At 39.1% G+C, this 19,464-nt stretch overlaps 1 protein-coding gene across 1 annotated transcript in view; it reads right to left on the reverse strand.

Annotated features, from left to right (window-relative positions):
* Positions 1 to 19,464, reverse strand: part of LOC136778808 (dipeptidase 1-like) — a 43,312-nt gene that overhangs the window by 5,460 nt on the left and 18,388 nt on the right. The window contains exon 2 of the mRNA XM_066735934.1: positions 769 to 1,107. Within this exon, the coding sequence (XP_066592031.1) occupies positions 769 to 1,107 (339 nt within the window). The remainder of the gene's footprint in view (positions 1 to 768; positions 1,108 to 19,464) is intronic.

Raw genomic sequence — 19,464 nt, forward strand, 5'->3', positions numbered from 1 at the left:
TCTTTCATTACACTTTTTATCCGAAAATTATTCCTTTTTACCATTCCCTCCCCCCTCCCCCTTATGGTTCAACTGGCAGCTTGCCAGAGGCTCGTTCCATCCGGGATGCTCGCTGAAAAAGCATACGATAAAAGAAAACACTGTACTTGCAAATGACTTATTGTAACTGGAGGGGGGATAACTCTTAAAATTACTTCTCCCGTGTATATCTGTTTGAAAAAACATTTATACAAACGCAGCTATAATCATTTTCATTCTTACAAAGAAACCAAAAGAAAATGAATATTTTTGTCATTCTCATTTTATATACCCCTCGTACAATATAAAAGTTACGCCCTACAGTGGAGTAACTTTAACTGATCAGCCCTTGTACGTTCTCCAGTTAAGACAGGAACGCCACGTTGTTTCACTGGCGAATATTAGCGAGTAACGACTGTTAGTCTGTTCTTCGTCGCGCGTTAAGCACCAAACTCGAGAGACTGTATTAATATCTCGCTTCCTCTATATAATTTGCACAAGAATTCCTCCATACATGCACTTTCTTAAAAAGTGGCCCCAGAGCCTTTGGTTAATACCAACTCGAAACTAATTCGACGAGTATAATCAGCCACGACTCTACTCTGCGTTCCTGATTAGTTTCCCATATAACTGCATCGAGGTTCGTTGGGAAAGGTCGTGGAAGAGAAGGGTCAAAGGTCGAATAAGAGAGAGAGAGAGAGAGAGAGAGAGAGAGAGATAAGGGTAGGTAAATTTGCGGGAATCTCTCACCTGGCCACCGACCATCCCCTGGCGTAATCTGACGAGATCCGTTTGGCTCCAGGCACTTTTGCTCCACGGTGCCACTTGACGAAGGTCCGTATCGAAGTCGAATTCTGCCAGCTGATTGTGCACAAAATTTCGGATGTTCCACGGTAGATCATTGTGTCCGTCGATCAGAGGTACTTCCGTCAGTACTTGTCGCACGGTTTCGAGCCTCTCTCGTGGGGAAGTCAGCGATGCGATTTCACCATCTGCGGGCCTCGGACCAACCTTGACCACCCAGCTTCCGACGGATAACACGATCACGCACGCTCTCCATACGCTGCTTCCGCTGTAGTATGCTCCACCCTGCAACCACGCGATGAGCATTATGAAAAAATATTGCTTAATTGTGTAAAACGAACGTGGGTTCTTAGTTTATGGATCGCACGACGATTGGATCAATGGCGGCTCGAGAGACAAATCGGTTTTTGAGCAAACGTCATATTTTTCGTGTACCTCGGTTAGGTTCTTTCTCTGTCTAGCTGCACTGTATATATATATATATATATATATATATATATATATATATATACGTATCCATGTTTCTCGACCCTTGATACTATTGAATAATATAGAAGGAGCAGAGTGGTCCGGCATAGGGATTATTCCCCGCAGCTCAAGGCAGATTAAACTCTCAAAGGGGGAGGGGAGGGGGGGGGGGGGATACTTCCCTTCTCGTCTAGATTCGCGCACGTAGCCCGCAGCTGCCCTTTTTCCACGCCCCAATATCATCCACCCACAATCCACTGTTCTTCTTACCCTTCCACCTCGGCTCTTGCCCTTCTTCTAATCCCGATCCTGATTCTGTCTTTCGCTCTCCTATCCTTCGTCTCTGTATCGTTCTCAGTCGATGATGTGTTAGTGTATACGGGCATTCGCGAGGCTTGAATTTTTTCTGCTTTTGGTAAATCTATATTTTCGTATAAGAGAGATGTAGGAGGAGAATTATTTAGAAAGAGTCGAGTGTCCGAATATTGGACGGTTGTTAAATTGTGGGATGATCTTATATTCGCGTGAAAAATAGATTATATTAGTTCGTGAGATCTCGTAAAATGTTCGCGAGGAGGAGAAAGTCGATAGAAATGCGACAGAAAGTTTCCAGGTATATCAAGTGTCTGATATTCAAACGAACATTGTAATAAAATCTTAAGGTTTAATAGTAGAGAAGAGCAGAGAGAGAGAGAGAGAGAGAGAGAGAGAGAGAGATTGGATCGAAAGTGTGATTTATTCATTGATCTTAAAATAGATTTTAATGGGTTTGCTAAATTTTTTTTTCATTAAAGGTTAATGATATATATTTCTGAAAATTATTTATTAATATTAATTGTCGACTGTGGCGAGTCGTACCTTCCGATCGTTAATTACGTTAGCAAACAAGAGTTGGACGGATTCGTGTTTGACTTGTGACCGAACACATCAACTGGACAAACTCGACTCGTTATAGCAAAAGTCAGCAGTGATTCAATCAGTCATGGCTTCCTTGCAAAAGTTACGAGCTCCGCATAAAGTTTCGATTGGAACGCGTTTACTGCGCCGTAACAGGCGTTGACGAGCTACCCAAATCGTAGAAAATAATTTGCTTCGAGTCCAATTCACATCAGTCAGCAATTCGTGAAGAGTTACGAATGATCATCCGAATCTCATCAGATGCTGGTTACGTAGAATCATCTTGAAAACTTTGAAAAACAAAAAAATGTTGGCTGCATTTAGCACGACGAAATTAATTAACTGTATTGCATCAAATTTGTTATTTAATTGGTGGATCGTAACGAGTCGTAACGTATCTTCGGCGGTTGAGATTTCCATTCTTGATTTTCACAAAGGATCGAGGTACATTTTATACAGAATTTCTCGTAAATATTAAATTTCGTTTCCAGTCCTCATCGTGGCTCCTTTCCATTCAGTCTTTCCACCCTACCGGCTGGCCAATACGAGTGCCTATAAGCTATCCGGCAGGTTGGCTCTGGCCAGGAAGTATAATTTGACTGCTAGCTGGCATAAATAAAGCCATCTGCACGTAATATGTAGCCACCAAGCCCAAACTTGGCTCTCTTCCTCTGATTTTACAATTTCTTTTTAAATTTGCATATCTACTCCGAGATTATTGCAACGTAATATTTGCAATAACTAAGCTTTGACCAACAATTATTATAAAAATTATTATAAATTACAAATGCACGTACCATTTTTACGTTTTATTGGATAATATCTATTGGGGAAGTTTGAATATAAAGATAAAAAAACGAGGAAAAAGGTTATTAGATTTTTTATCGTGTATCGAATATCACGAGATTTTCTATTGATATTGATTTTTTGGTAAAATTTTTTGTTTTATCACTGTACAGCATTTGAGATAAATCGTCTCTAATCTTCTTTTATTTATCGATTGTTAAATCCATTAGGTGGATTGAAACTATAAAATGCAAACGTTAAAAAGAGTCTGTAAGTCCTCGTATGTGCAGCTGATCAATTATGCAATTTCTTGCTATCATCGCCATCATAGTGTAAATGTAAAACGTTTTCTGGTAATTTATAGAAAATTATAGTGTATTATAGGAATAAAAGGGCTGAAAAAAGAGGAAAAAATGGAGGAAAATGAGTCGAGGAAATACGGCTCAATTTGACTCTATTCGAGCTGATTTGAAAGGACTCCCTTATTGAAACCTGTTGAAAGGGTCATAGAAACGCCTTCTTCCTTTTCGTGCTTTGACTTTTATTAATAATAATGCGCGGAATTCTTACTGTATGATAATTTTTACCATATAACCCTACTTATTTAATTAGGGCTCGACTCGAGAAGGCAAGAAAAATGAGCAAAGATTAAAACTCAGAGAGACGTATCATATTTGCCCCAATCCAATTGCTACAATAAAAGCTTGATTTTATAAGCGCACGTGCCTCTTAATAGTTTAAACGTCGTTTTTTTTTTGTTTGATTTGCTTCCGAACAATAGCATTGTTTATCGACAATCAAAGTTCATTGTATTCAGCAGGAAAACGGCAATACGTTCGTTAATCGTATTTGAAATCAGCTACAATTTGATCCACGAGTAAATATGTTGCGATTCGAACCAGTAACTCTACTGCAAATTGCCTACAGCTTTAAAAATAATACTGACCATTAGAGTTTAAGTTGTTTCTCTATCCATTATATTCGTTATTTCAGGGGAAAAGTTCGACAAAAATTAGGTACACGAAAAATGAACCTCGTTGCTCGATTATAAAACTTTTTTTTAGTGTAGAGTATCTGTATTTCGACCCTTAAATATATCCACGAATGGCGCTTTTATTTGACACGTTTTACGCGAGCACGTATAAAAAAATGGAATGTTAAAAAATGCGATCGATTAATGGCGATATTTTTAAATGGAAAAAAGGTTTGCAATTTCTAATAACGTCGTCCGACACTGCGAATAATTGGCACGAAGCGTCGTGCGACAGGAGAGAAATCAGCGTGAAACTGTAACAATTGCACTGGTCCCAATTATAAGCATTATTTAAGAGTCAGTATTTCCATTTACGGTGGATGAAAATGTGCGTCTGATGATATTTTTTGCCATAGAATTTATTTTTGCAAGGCCCTGTATATGTGCGTAACGCGCGCATAACTCGCTGGGACGAAGCAACTGATTAGCATACACGGCACAATTCAACGAGCAGCAATGAGGGGAAAATGAGGAGCGGGAAAAATGAAAATTAGGCTTAACAGGGGGAAAAAATAAAATAAGCGATAAAATTTGTCTCCGCTTTGTGTCTTTCGCGACATAATAAGTTGCATAAAGAGAAGACGGAGAAAATAAAGTAAAGCGAATGAAATTTGTATAAAGATGCGAACGACTCGTACTCCTTTGGCTAAAAAGAGAAGATCCGTGCGGGCAATATGAGACTGCTGACAAAGCCTCGGGAGTCTTGATGAGGGAAAATGAGAAAGCCAGTTTTGAGGAAAGGGGTTAAATTCGCGACAAAGCATGATGCTACGTTGATGAGACGCGTGGAAAAGTTGGAAATTGGAAATATTTTCCGTAACTATTTATTCTCGACCATAAACGATTTTTATGTTTCAAGTAGTTCAACTCGTAAATCAAACGATCGAGAGCTCTTTCTTATCAGGAACACGCGTTCAGCAGAGATTGTACGACCACTCAAAAACTCAATTGACTTAAACTGCCATTCTATTTTTCTCCGCTTTCTTTTCACGTCCCTCTTTAAAGCTTCTGAAAGCAAAGGGACCTGCAAACAGTCCTGCTTTTCCTCCGGGTTTCGCCCATAAGGAATCGACCGAGGTGTTAATTGAACCGATGCTAATTTTTCTCCAATTTGTCTACTTTTCATATTGCCCCACACAGCTCACGCTGCTATACATATATATATATATATATATATATATATAGCTTCGGAAACGTTCTGTAATCCCATGACTACCTATATATACACCCTGTAGCAAGCACGTTGAATGAAACATGAAAAAAATGAATTCTTGATTCCTTCGTCGGATTTAATTGAATCCAATCGTACCATCCCCTTTAATAGTTGAGTTCATTAAAACGATCAAAAGCTGATTTTGTATTCCCTATTTGCAGAGTTTCAATTTAGTCGGTTTCGTGCAAATATAGATATTTAATAGTTCAATAATAGTTTAAATCATATAAGTAAATGAGTTATAATAATAATAGTTTATTGAAGCATCGAGCAAAACAACCAGAGTCCACGTTTCTAGTTGCTCCCAGGGATGAATACTGTATATCGTGTGCGTTTGCACAATAAAGCAAACTTTATCTTTTTAGTGATATAGTTTCCGGGAGTATTTTAAGCTTTGCGGACTTGGCAGATTTTTCGAGATAAAATTTAGTCTGGAAAATAGCAGTGTGCACGTATAGTTAGATGAAGGATGTGGAAAGTAAAACGAAGTGGTAGTGTATATATATATATATACATATATATCAGACAGCAGTGATAGGGATTAGTGTTTCCTCGTATATGTGTCTCATTTACAAGTACATTATCTTCCGTCCATCGGTGAGCTTCGGAAGTCCGACAACGGTCAAGCTTGATAAAGCCACGATATACACCGGATTTAAAGGGTGCATTGTTCTTTGCGTGAAATCGTTCGTAAGCTTCGCTTCGACTAATCCCCCAGTCTGAAACTCAGCTACGAGCGCACTTTCACATAAAAAGCATTTATTCTCGACTTTCTTTCCACGTTTTTTTCCTCTCCACATTTAAGAGTAAGATGAATAGAGAGCGTCCTCTCGTCCAACCTGCGAGTGAATCAATAACGTTTCGTGGCTTCCTTCCTGCAACCTTTGCCCCATCGCGATTTAATACATTTTTCCATTCGCGATAGTTCAACAATAATCATCGCTTTAAAGCTGGGTGTTACCGTGCTTTGATCATCGTACGAGAACTCCCGACTCCTGGAGAACCGAAATTGACCAACGACGAAGGTCGATCGTTCGAAAAACAGTTTTGTGAAACGTGCAGTTGTAAAAAACGATAAAGCTCTATTCAGAGATACTATATATATTCTTCGTTTAGAATCGTAGGATCATTTTTCTGTTATATATCAACGAGATTGTATCGCCAAGCTTTGAGTCTTAACAAAGAAATAAAAAGTTTTCCAAAAGCTACATTTCGAGTTTTGCCCCATTTAACCTAAATTATTATTTCGTTTATTTCGTGTTAAATTAACGTACGATGGTTTAGTAATTTTTCGTAGCTTTGTACAGTGTAACTCGACAAATGTTAGCTAAAATGAACATTTATAAGCTAATGCACTTTACGTGTAGAATGCTGTGACTTGACATGACGTGATTATTATGCTGGAAAGGCTGAAGCTTGCGCTAAAAGCTGATGCAAATATCAAGCTGTTCCGAACATTTGCAATTGGACGCAGCTGGGGATGTTATTAGCGATTCCATAGAGTGACAATTTCTAATGATAATCCGTTGAACGAGCATAGATTTTCTTTCTGCCAATTCCTGGTTTACCCTGCTTACGTTAATCCGGTCTCTTTGTGGCTGCAAGTTTTATCGTGGGTTTCTCCACTACTCTTTTTGGTATTGACAGAACTGACTGGGTCGTGCAGACTGGTCGTTTTAAGGATAAAAGAGCTTGCTTTATCCAGGGAAAAAAGATTTCACGCTGGTTGCCCGCATATGGCGGTGCAATACTACTTGAATTTAGAAGGACAAAAATCTTGGTGGGAGATGGCTCTTATTATATTACTCTGATACCGTGTATAAAATATAGAACAGTCGTAAGGGGTCGTTAAAACTCGCGACGTTTTATCGAGAGCTCTTCAAGCTTTGCTACTGCAGCAGCAGCAACAATCGTTGTCAAATTACACAGGATGTTCGTATATCACATCCTTATTCTCTTCCGGTTTCTGGACACTACTCCCTTTTGTCACTGGCGTTGCGAGTCAATTAATGAGAAATTACGTTGTCGAGTGCAGACAAGAAGGTGGCCAGTGGGACGATGATAATGTCTGAAACTGGGTTAAACTGGCGAGAGACGTTCTTGAACGAGCAGATGAAACAATTTCGCAAGTTAGAATCTAGCGCAACGATGAAAGCTTTATGGCAAGGACTGTGAGATCAATTAATATCAAATCCAGGGAGAGAAAGAGAGTAGAATTTTGTTGGGATGCGTGTACAAGAGAGAAAGAGAGAGAGAGAGAGTGAGTGAAGGGAAAAGAAAACTGTATAATATATTGCATTGGTCCAAAAAGTGAGGAAATTGATGATGTCGTGGGGACACACACACACACACAATACAGTAACGAAACGAGCAAATTCTTTTCGTCTGGTTTGAATTCCAAGCACGCGAGACACATCTCGTCTAATGTGGATGTAGGAGTGCACGAGAGACCACACTGGAAACTTTTAGAGATAGCCTATTTGTCGTATTACACAGACATTACACATTTTCTACGCAAATACTCGATATGGATGAGAGCCAAAAGTATACACCTATAGCTTTACACATGATCCAAATCCTTGCGAGATAGCATTTGCGTTCCAGCATGGTCGATGCATTCGATGCTAATACATTCCTCGGTGTGATATTCAACAATGCATTGAGAATCGACGTTTCAAAGCAGAGATTCCTACCGCTAAACAATCTGTGATTAATGTCCATTCCCTCAGCTGCTATGTGACTATATATATACGACTGGAAAAGCAAAGAGCACGCATGCTGCACCTCGCGATTCCAGAACAGTCGCTGTCTGCGAATCCAAATCGATTTCACTGTGCGCCAACAAGATCATAGCTATAATTCACTCTCTTTACTTCTATTTACGATTTGGACTTAAAGGACATGGCTGATGTTTATATTCCGTATAATCATTTTTGCAAAATAGGAAAATTTAGGTACGAGTGCATCGATCGGTCCAGAAAGAACGGATCGATGACGAGTCGATCGAGTCAATTTGCTGATAGTACATTAGTTCTTCTTTCTAATTTGCTCTGTCCTCGGTACTTCTCTCTGGTCGATCAACGCTTCGCATCGATCGCTGCACATCGAACGGAAAGAAGTAACGAGGAACGTTTTATAAAAGTTTTCGGACCCTCGAAGAGTCTCCTACACAGAGAGAGGTAGAGAGAGAGAGAGAGAGAGAGTGGGGAGCTTTTCCTGTCCCTCCTGCAGCGACCCTTTACAATGGAAAGTAAAAACTTGGCGATAGAGCTAGGATACGAATTCGCAAGTTGGAGAAAACTTTTAAGGAGGTTACGAGGTTTCTTTGGAAAAATGTATGTTTCTCTGCCCCCCTCTCCGTCCCTCAAAAGCTACCATTGTGTTTTTAGCAATCGGAAATTGTCAAAAATCACTGCGAAAGAATTGAATCTCTTTCGTTGTTCCAACTTTTAAATTCGAATAGTTCTCCTTTCTTATTCAGGTTTGTTTTTCGTCTTGGTTTGACGTATTTTCATCAAATCCTGTGCAATCTGTCAAGAAAGGTAAAGAGCATCGTAAAATTTAGCTATACGGTACATTTTGCATCCAACTGCTTTTCGTCTTTTGCAAAATAGATTTACCTCTGATGTCTTATCGAGGGATGGCGTAAGCTAGTCATTTTCTTATTTCCTTACATATATATATATATATATATATATATATATATATATATCCATGGATTTATCAAACGAGCAGCGCGAGTTCTGAAATGCTCGAAGATATACATTAAGCAGACTTTATTGCCGCTTCCATCTACAATTCTTTAGCTTATTCTTATATATTCTTTGCAGCTTGCGAGGTGTTCAAGAGCTTTCTTCCTCGTAGAACATCCAAGATGATTATATAGCATGTAAAGCCTGTGTCGTAGATCATATGTAAATGGTGCAAAGCTATTCTTTTGGCGTCGCTGCAGGGGAAGGCATGTATAGAATTTCGCCCTTCGCCTCTATACGCGTAACACAGAGAAATATCTGACATTAGCTTTACTACGACAGACGTTCCATCTTCTTTTCACCCGAGCTTTTTCGTCCCATTCAATTCGTAATCAGAGACCAGGCTAGCCCGAGGGCCGAATTTTCACCGGCGAAGGCCCTTTAAGAGCGAGAATCCTGAAGAAATTGATCTTCGTGGGAGAGAGAAAAGCTGACGAAAAAGAGTGGCGAGTATCTTTCCTGCGATAGAAACAACTTTGTTATTTGCTTTTCGTACGGTGTATCGACTATTTCTCTTCGGCTCTCGTCCGCCGCCATTCCGCCGTGTGCATGGAGTCGTTGAAAAAGAAGTAGCCCCTTATATTTTCTCTGGCAATGCCACCTGCGCAGGTAATTCTCTTAAGGACTATCTCTAGGCATAAATCTCGCGACGGACTTTCTCGTTTACGTTCGCGCGAGCTTCCCACTGCTACACTCTTGAAATAACTTGTCCTTTCGCGTTGGTCTTGAGAAAGATACGAAAGAAGATAGGATGGATGACCTGGTGAATACTACAGGGCAAGCAATCCAATAAAGATTCTTTCGAGCTTATGAGAACGTATTTCTTCCACGTGGAAAAACCATTGGTTCGAGCTGCCTTTTATCAATATTCAATGGGAATTATTTCAGCAGCAATCGATGTTGCTCCATACTTTTTTCAGGATATTCAATTAGGTTGAATATTGTAAAAGTTTGCTGCTTATCATTTTTTTTATACATGTATTTTGATAGAAGAGAACGAATATTTTTGTAGGACTTTTTGAAGATAAGTGTGAGGAGCTATCTGTAAAATTTCTGATTGCATGGAACGTGTGACGTTTTATTATTAAGCTGATTCAAGTTGCCTTTATCCAATTAGGAATAGTTTTAGTAGGAATCAGTATTACGTAATATTTTTTTAACAACAGTAAATTATATTGTGAAAAACGACTGCGAATCATGTTTTTAGCTGAATTCCGATAGAAAGTAGTGACTATCGTCGTAAGACTCTCTTCGGATGAGTATGAAGAACTATACTGATAAAACTTACGATTGTATGGAACGTGCGGCACACTATAATGAACTGTGAGCCGCCACTTCGGTACTCGCCATCTTTAATTCAATCGATGGTCAAACATCTTTCTTCCTACCCCTCTCCCCCTCCCTCTCGATTCGTTTCTCTGATTACCTTTCCTCCCTCATCCCCCCTCAAGATTCTTTCCACCCTCTCGTTTAAACTTTCCTCATTTCTCCTGGTTTTTCATTCGATCGCGCGTTGTTTATCGAGGAAAGTAAAGCAGACAAATGCATGGTGTGCCTGCAGCATGAGAAAAATATCAGGGAAACGGTGTCTTATTACGCTTGATTAATTCACTCGCTTCTCAGAAAAATGGAGTTTCCCAAGCGAGCGATAAGTACAGGAATAAATAATAAACTAAGGAAGCTGGGGAAAAAATCAAGATAGCTGTTGAATCTTTGCATCTCTGCTAAAATTTACTGCGATCATTTTTACACCTATATGTGTGTGTCTGTAAAAAAGACTGTCTTGGGTCTGAACGATACGAGAATAATTTAATAAACGAGTGAAAAATAAGCAATTCGACTGTTTGGACCAGGTGAACAATGCTGGTCAGCGTATAACGGGGTGTTTGGATGGAAATCGTGATTGTTAGTATTAAATTTCCGTCTTGGTCCATGCATACAGCGAAGCATTAGTCGAAATTCAATCAAGACGTTATGCGACCACGGGCACGTCACTGGTTGAGCGGTCTGCCCCGAGTGGATGCCTGCCAAGCTGACTCTCAACTCTCGCTACTTGCTCTTGCCCACTGCTCTATCTATACTCCATGCTCCATGCTCCATGCTCCCTGTATACGTATATACTACACTATTGGCAACTTTGTCCAAGTAGTTGTATTAGAACTACTCTGCTTGCCACACGCTTGCATACCTTAGCACGAAGCTACTATCAGTTGAAACTGAAAGCTTTCGACTGTTCGCAAATCCGCGCAGCAGCCCAGCCTGAATTTCCCACTCTAACCCTCCTTTTTCCTCTATACTCTCTCTCTCTCTCTCTCTCTCTCCTCACTTCAACTGATCTCTTCAAAGTTTCACTCCGTTCTATATCGCATTGCTCCACCCCACCTCAACTATTTCTCACCTCTGCTATCCTATTTCCCTGTCAAATCTTTCTGCCACTCCCCCTGCAAATACTAAATATTAATAGACAGCCTCCTGTGTTTCCTCCTTATACGATGATACACTTTCTTATTAAATACGTTTTATCGTGATATGCAACAGTGCGTCGATTTAATCGTTGAAGAGATATTTGAATTTTATATATTTATCGATCTGAGGGTAGGAATCGGTTAGTAGTTTTTGTAGAATAATGCAAAAAATTAGGCTAAATTATAATAATTTCTGCGAGCTCTTTGTTAAACTTGCGTTCTGAAAATGTCTGCATATATATTTGGTGAGAATTTGCCACGTCGCATCCGCGTCCAATTACAGCTTTTTAATTGACAAGCAAAGTGGCTGTAATGCTATTATACAGCAATTTAGCGAAGAATAATGAAATTTCACGCAAGTCCCTGTGAAATTTCCAAGCGTCATCGGGGCTTCTGAGTTTTGTTTTTCATCGCGCTTCATGCCCCGAGGTATCGATCAAAAATTGTACGATTCATTCGAAGCAAGTGGAAGGAAAGGGGATAAAAAAGATGGATTCGAATTAAGTTTTTCAGCGAGAGCGAGTAAACGAAAGGATGCTCAGTTTTAATATATTGTTGCGTGGAAAAAAAATTGCTTTAATTCTTCAAATTACTCTAATGATTAAAAAACTTGCATAATTAACCGCAGTGTACTATATATATATATAAGAATCTCTTCTTTCGGCAAAAGTACGTTGACAATAACGAAAAGTATCGAAGGAAAAGTTTGCGTGGCAGTTTTCGAAACGTTTATAATCCATGAAGTAGAGCCCAAGTGTTTTGGCCAATTGCTCAGGTGCGCCAGCCAATCACGCTCCTCTTTGAAAAGGCCTCTCGCTTGGCCTTCCCTTCCACGACTTGCCACTCATCTCTCTCGTTCCACGCTTTTCGTTTCAAGTTTTGCTCGCAGTACGTGCTCCAACTAAAACTTGGATTAGTTTGCTTTCGGCTTTGAATGCCATTTAACTGGCTGCCAACCCCGACGAATTTCTCGACTTCTCATCAGGATGTTATACCGCGTCCGATGCTCGCTTCCTCGTTTTATTGCTTCCTTCTTACTAGCTTAACCGTTTTACTTCCATCGTCCTTCGCTCGTTGCTTTGCTCTCGCAATTAGTCCTGCATTTACTTTCGCTTCTCCACGCGACGTACCATAATTGTTTCTTTCTCTCGATCCTCTCTTGGAATACTCGAAATTTCCCCACTGCACTTTTTTCTTCAATCATATACCTGCATTAAAAGGGCAGACATTTATCGGAGAGCTCGACAAATATGGACTGGTGTGAAAAATTGGAATGAAAAAATTGGCGGACCTTGCGGCCTCTCAAAAATACTAAGTGGCGTGGTAAGGTAGCTCGAGGCACCAATTAAGAGCTCCAAGCTTTTCCGCGTCACCCTTTGCACTACTTCTTTTGTCCCTTCCACCTTCCCGTTCCTCTATTCTTTCACATGAGCCTTTTTCCTCTTGCACCAGGCAAACGAGCGCTTCTCCCTCACGTCGCTCTCTTCAAACGCTGGCAAGAGCTGAAAAACATATACACACATATGTGCCATAAAGGAGCAAAGAATAATCATCAGTCGGCAAAAGGATCAATGTGGAAATCAAATAATACAAAAAAGTAGGTATATATATATATATGTATATATGCTTCTGGCAGTAATCTGATTAATGTAATACAGGTTGGAACGGATTGAACGCATTGAAATATTTGCGAAATATTGTATTTTGTTATTATTAGTCGGAAGAAGCGCTTGACGAGAAGCCGATAAGTTTGGCCTTTGAAGGATGCTCGGGGAAGTGCGAATGGTTATATTGCAAGGCATGTAACACCCTTCTAAATATCTTCCATATAAGTTAGCAGGCAGCTAATGCGATTAGCATCCGGTAAACCGATACACCACTGTACTTGCTCTCTCATGTAATGCCTATTTTCCAGCTTTCACCCCTTCCGTATTGAACGAGCCCTTTCCCTTTATCTCTTAAACTATACCAACGCCACTTCATTAGCTGAAAAGAGGAATGGCTTCCCCCTGTTGCGTTCAATTTTCGCTGTTCTACATGGATCGTTAATCCTTTTCCAACATCCCACCAGTTGCAGTAGCCTGCGCTTTTCTTCGGCGAGATAATTAAACACTCCCTTCGCACAGTTTTCTATCATTCGTCACTCGCTATCTTTTTTAACCCCCTCCCCTCTCATCCCGCTCCATCAACGGACAGCTAACGATTCCAAAAAAGCGAGATAAAAATTTTCAAGGGGGGCAAAGATTGAGAGGCGAGCGTTCAACTATTCAAAGTAAGAGATTCTCTGCAGGAATTTAAAGACGGTCTTGTGTCGAGAATCTTCCGCTTCCACGCATATGTTCGCTGCTTGGAAATAACGAACCGTAAAGCGGGAGACCTAGCTAGATTTTTCAGCTTTTGCTCCGGATGGCATCTTCAGCGGTAGTAGGTATATATAGCTGTGCGGTGCGCGTCGGTTATAGCGGCAGCAGCCTGCGCTCGAGCAGGGGTAGCAGTGCTTGGCAATAATAGCAGAAATAATGAGAGAAATACGATACATAATGGGGAAGCGTAATTGCGAAGCAGCCGTGTGCGAATTTTTTGAGAAGAAAAAAGGGAAAAGGGACGAGTACGATTATTTCCGCACCTGAGAGAGAAATAAAAAGACTGAAAGTCGATGAAAAGAAACTGGGAGCAGAGCTCAAGTTTACCACTCCGACAAGCCGGGGCGAGGTAAAGCAAAACAAAATAAGACTTTGGCTTAAGCCGGAAATCTGCTGGTTAATTCGCGTAGCTATGTTGAATTTCCTTGATTTCCTTTGCCAGGAGCAAAGCTCTGTGCTATAAATAGATTTACTTTTCTTTCATGACTCGCTGTATGAACGGAAGGTCCTTTTTCTTAGCACATCTCGTGTACAGTCAGTCTTTTGCCTGATATTCGATTCCATTCTTTGGGTAAAAATTGTCCGTAACGTCGCACGGATGTGCTGGGTGAATTTTTAGCCGCAGTAGTAAAGCCGAGTTTTGGTCAGACGGTCGATTCTAAATTCGATTTTGTAATTTACGGAACACAATATAACTGAGGATTTATTTGTTCCTCGAGTTTTCTGATATTTTATCTTTTTCTTCGTCTCATTTATTCAGAGAATATAATTTTCTGTGCTGTAGAAAAATCCGATTAAAATCAGATGAGTAGAGCAAGACTAGCTAATCCAAACAACGCGGCGTGCTACTGACTTAGTTGACTCTGCACGGGAATGGCACGCTTAATTAGCTTTGCTAATTACGATTTACGCTATAACCTGGTAATAACGTGCCCATTGTCTACGCGACGTAGCCCAGTTATACTCGATGGTAATGGTGTCCACATTAACTGACGGTCTTTACGTGCCGTTAACGAGACGACATATTTCCTGATAAAGAACTTAATGAACATGATAACGTAGAAGCAGCTGTTTCAAATTTACCTTTAATTCTTATACGTTATACGTATATTTTAATTTCCACTATTTATTGCAAACGGTGCAGTGGAGCATTTTCTGAATTTAGCATCTGCTAATCTTACCCTCAATTTACTTGGCATTAATTTTGCAACTTGCAAATCTTTATTGAACGAGTAATGATATTGATCCTCTCTAGTTTAATTAAAATAATTTTAATTTGCCATTCACTTTGCAAACCCTGTTCTCTTAGATTTTTATGGATTATATTATCATGGTGTATTCACGTCACAATTAAGCTAAAAGCATCACTGATGGAGAAGCTTTAACAGAGATTTTTTCCTATTTTATACATTTTTAACATCAAGAGAATCCATCATGAGATCTTAATTATTCTCGGTTATCTTATAGCTCTTAGGGTTCTCAGTGTTTCTTAGTACGTAAATTTGATAAATAAATAAATTATCTGAGTAGATTTAATAGTTTCTTATTTGTTTCGACTTGGTTAACTGTTTTACAGGCAATTTGATCCACATTGCTATTTTTGACACTTTATGGATATTATTATTGCTTTTTGTATAAGAATATATAAAAGAAATTCAGAATCACGCATTGTTGTATATTTTAAGTTTTGCAAAAGTGCTGTTGGGTCGATAAAAAAAAGCAAATTCTAACAATGCGATTGGGTGATTCGGTAAACCGCAATTTTGAGGGTTGAGGATTTATTTAAACGCACGACAGAGCAATACAGAGGGAGAGAATTTATACACGCAATCGCCAGCTTAAAATTTCCCAACAATTTTGTTTTATGTATGACCTAATACTATCAACTTATCAGTCGGATTTCAATTTTTCTTCTATTAAATTTATTTATTAATTAACAATTATTTAAAAAGCGTTAAATGAAAAGTATTACACAGGAAATTATTACTCATTTCATTGATCAAAATAGTGACATTGAGAATAATGAATTTTAAAGATACTAAAAATAAGTTCAATCCTTTCAAAAATTAAGTAATATAAAAATGTTTCTTAAATTAACATATGTGCATTGTGCTGGAGTCTGGAATACGTGTTCGTTAAAATCACTCGATTCTCCCAAAGTTTGAAGATCAAATAGGTGGCACGTTTCATTCAGAAAACAGTTAAAATCAGCAAATTTGTAGAATATTTCACAAAAACCATTACGAAAATTTTGTTTGTAATTGCATCGAGTAAACAATGCTAAGAGAAGGAGGCTAAATGTTATCTGCTATAGATGTGATATACAAGATCATGATGGGTCTACTGCGTATGCATGAGAACGACGTGAACGAGGGTACTTTGATCAGCCGGTTTACCATTCAGCTGATACTCGAGCAAATCACTTCAACGAAACCTTGCTTCGTTTTCAAATTGGAAATTAAGGACCTTAGCAATTTTGTGACCAACTTGCATTGTCCTTGCTGAATTCACAGTGCTTAAAAATGTGTATACTATGTAAAGTAATCTTGTAAATTACTTACAAGATTAACCAAAAATTTGTTACAATTCAAGATAATTATTATACGACTTCTCAATAACAGAAGTGTATATAGAATTGCTTTGGCAACTTATATATAGGTTCGCACTACTGGCTTTCGCAAACATTATTCGGTTTACCTGGCCAACTTATATTTTTCATGCAGTATCGATATAGTTATTACCGAAACTGAGTCGTCGCGGCCTTTTCGAATTTCAAAAGCCATCTTGAATCGACCTATTTAACAGATGTGACCTGCTTCCACCTGAGAGAATTTCTGGACGAGCGTTACGTGCCACATGTCAGGAAGTACGGTTCGATACCAGCATTCGCAAGGAAATCCCACGTTGCCTGACCACATCACTCTGGCAAAATATCTTACTCCTCTAAAAAATGAGAATAACGCATGTTGTCCGGAGATTTCTAAAGACGGACCACCCACGCTAGAGCCACGGGACATCGCACGAGTCACCTAAAACTCGCATTCACCCAACAGGAAGAAATCGGACGTTATTAAATAGCGAAAGTTAAGATTGTTGAGGGTTGACACAGTTTGTCTTGCAACCTGTCAAGGTGTTCCAGAGACAGCTGCTATAATGCAATAACTATTAAAAATTCTTCCTCGTAAGATAATATATCAAGGTGGATTAAAATCTCACAAGAAATAAATAGGTACATTTAAAGCTTGGCACTTGGAGAAAAAGTAAAACGAATGCCAGTGATTCTTTATTAAGCAACGGGAGCAAAAAAGATGATTTTATTTCTCGCTGGCTACGGCATCCCTCCTCGCGACGATCGATCATTCCGAGTTACAACAGTCAAGCCATTTTACGTTTCTCGTGCTTTTTTGTCGTTCCTTCCGGTAGTCATCCGGCGTCAACCAGCTTTACAATGAATCAAGAATCGGAGGCCACGGTTTATTAGAATTTCAACAGCTTTTTCTACTCCCTCCCCCCTTTCTTTCTCTCGTCACTCGCATAAACTGAAATTGAGTCGAAATGAGATGGAGTCCACGCAGAGCATTTCCATCGCTGAATCAGCAACAAGTTCAGGTGCAAAGGTTCGCCAGGAGTAAGAACCATTAAGCGGTGTGCTCCGCTGCTTTTCTTTTTAATTCCAGCCATTATGAGAATCCTCTTCCGGAAGCCTGGATATATGACGCCACGTTCGACTTTCAGCACTCGTCGAAAAGGCTTCCACATTGAATCTGATGGTCATCACACGGATGATTAATCACTGGATGAAAAGCTCGGCGTTATTGATAGGGACACGCCTTTGCCCGTTCGAGGCTGAGATTTTTTCTTTTCATCCGGCAGGACATTTCAATGATTCCCTCTGGCTCTTATTGAGAAAAAATCTGTCAATGTGCTTGGTTCATTTTTTTGTATAATAACCCTTTTCAGAATATTTATATAGCTGCGCAAGTTTAATGATATCAAGAGCGGTATGGTACCCGAGGCAATTAATAGATATGGTTTATGCAGGTAGAACCGCATAATACTTGGCCAACTGTTTCCTATGTCTTGATTAATTTATTCACAGTATATATACTAGTAGGTTAGTGCTAGGAATCTAAAGCTACGGAACTATCAACTATTGTCCAAGTCCGGCGTACTGTTTCGTGGTTTCGCATTCAGGCATGGCTGGCACGGTCACGTTGGGCTATGAATATTTATCGATCTTGACGATCCTTGCGCTGCCAACGAGATTGTTTTCTAGACCTCGCGCGAATATCGTTACTTATATACCATTGTTCCACATTTATCTCTCGCTAAACCAATCGATCGGTCGTTTATCAAACATCCAAACCATTTATCGAAATTTAATCCTAGCACGCGCAGTTTACGCTTTGGATCCGATGTATCTTTGAATTGAATTTTACAACATTAATAATAGTGTGGCTAAATGTTGTATTATTAATAGTAACAGCTGTCTATTTCAATTATCTTGCAGAAGTGTCATTGGTTTATTATTATTATATAATAAGTAGAAAAAGATCTGTTTTTCCAAAATGTAAATTAACAGGAGTGTATTGGTAAATGAGCTTTCTTGAAAATACGAGTAATCGTGTGTGTCTCATTTAGTATATACAGAAAAATTGTAAAGTTAAATAACTTCTTTTAACAAAATTTTTAATTTTATTCAACCTATTTATCAATACGTTTTTCATTTAATTAATAGCAATTGAACGCAATAATTTTTAGAATTAGCGGATTCAGTTGGATTATAGCAGAATATATTGGCAAGGATCCTACGTAGCGTGAGAGTAACAAACTGCCAGTAATGAGGATAAGTACCCTCAGACATTTATCATCGTGCCAAAATGTATTGCTGGCATCGCAGATTTTCCTTAATAAGTAGAAATCATTCGTTCGATCGCGTTTGAAGGTCTTTACAATAATCGATATTTGATTAGCCCAAAGTCTTTTTTTTTTAACTACTTTTTACTGATTTTAATCACGCTATTTAGTATATTTTCTCTTAAAGACTTTTGTACTTTGAATTATTTACAGTTCAATTGTTTATCACTCTTGTCCTTTTACTCTTACATTAATGAACTTCTTGTCTGTGATAAGAGCAAAGTAAATACTGGTTGTTAGCTTCTGTCTTAATTTAAACGTTTAGGTCCCAAGGTAAAACACTCGAATACTATTTAACAATTTGTTAAAGCTTTATATTAAATGCAAATTTATATGCGTTATGTCGCTCATAAGTAAAGCTGCTTTGACGAAAAATCATATTGAACGTGATAGGTAAAAATTGAATTTATGAGTAGTGTTATATTCAGCAGATAAATGTTTGTCGAAGAAAAATTATGATACGTTTCTTCTGTATGTTAATGGGTGGAAAAGCAGAAATAGAGTCGACCGTGTATTAAAGAGAGATATTGTGGTTGAAAAGATGAGGGAAAGTGTGGGTGGACTGAGAAGGATCTTTTTTGGGGAGGCAGGGGAGGGGGTGAGTGAAATATAAGAACGAGATAAGAAATGCACGCAGAAATAGAAAGAGAGGCCGAGTGATGCCTAAGGCTTTCCACTTTCAAGGAGTGGATCGTTTCTCACCATCCCCGTTACCCTCTGCTACTACTACCATCCACACATCTCTTTC

The sequence above is a fragment of the Prorops nasuta genome, unplaced genomic scaffold (assembly GCF_024137725.1).
Source record: "Prorops nasuta isolate Cenicafe-Biocafe unplaced genomic scaffold, Cenicafe_Pnas_1.2 PNAS00015, whole genome shotgun sequence".
Classification (NCBI taxonomy): Eukaryota; Metazoa; Arthropoda; class Insecta; order Hymenoptera; family Bethylidae; genus Prorops; species Prorops nasuta.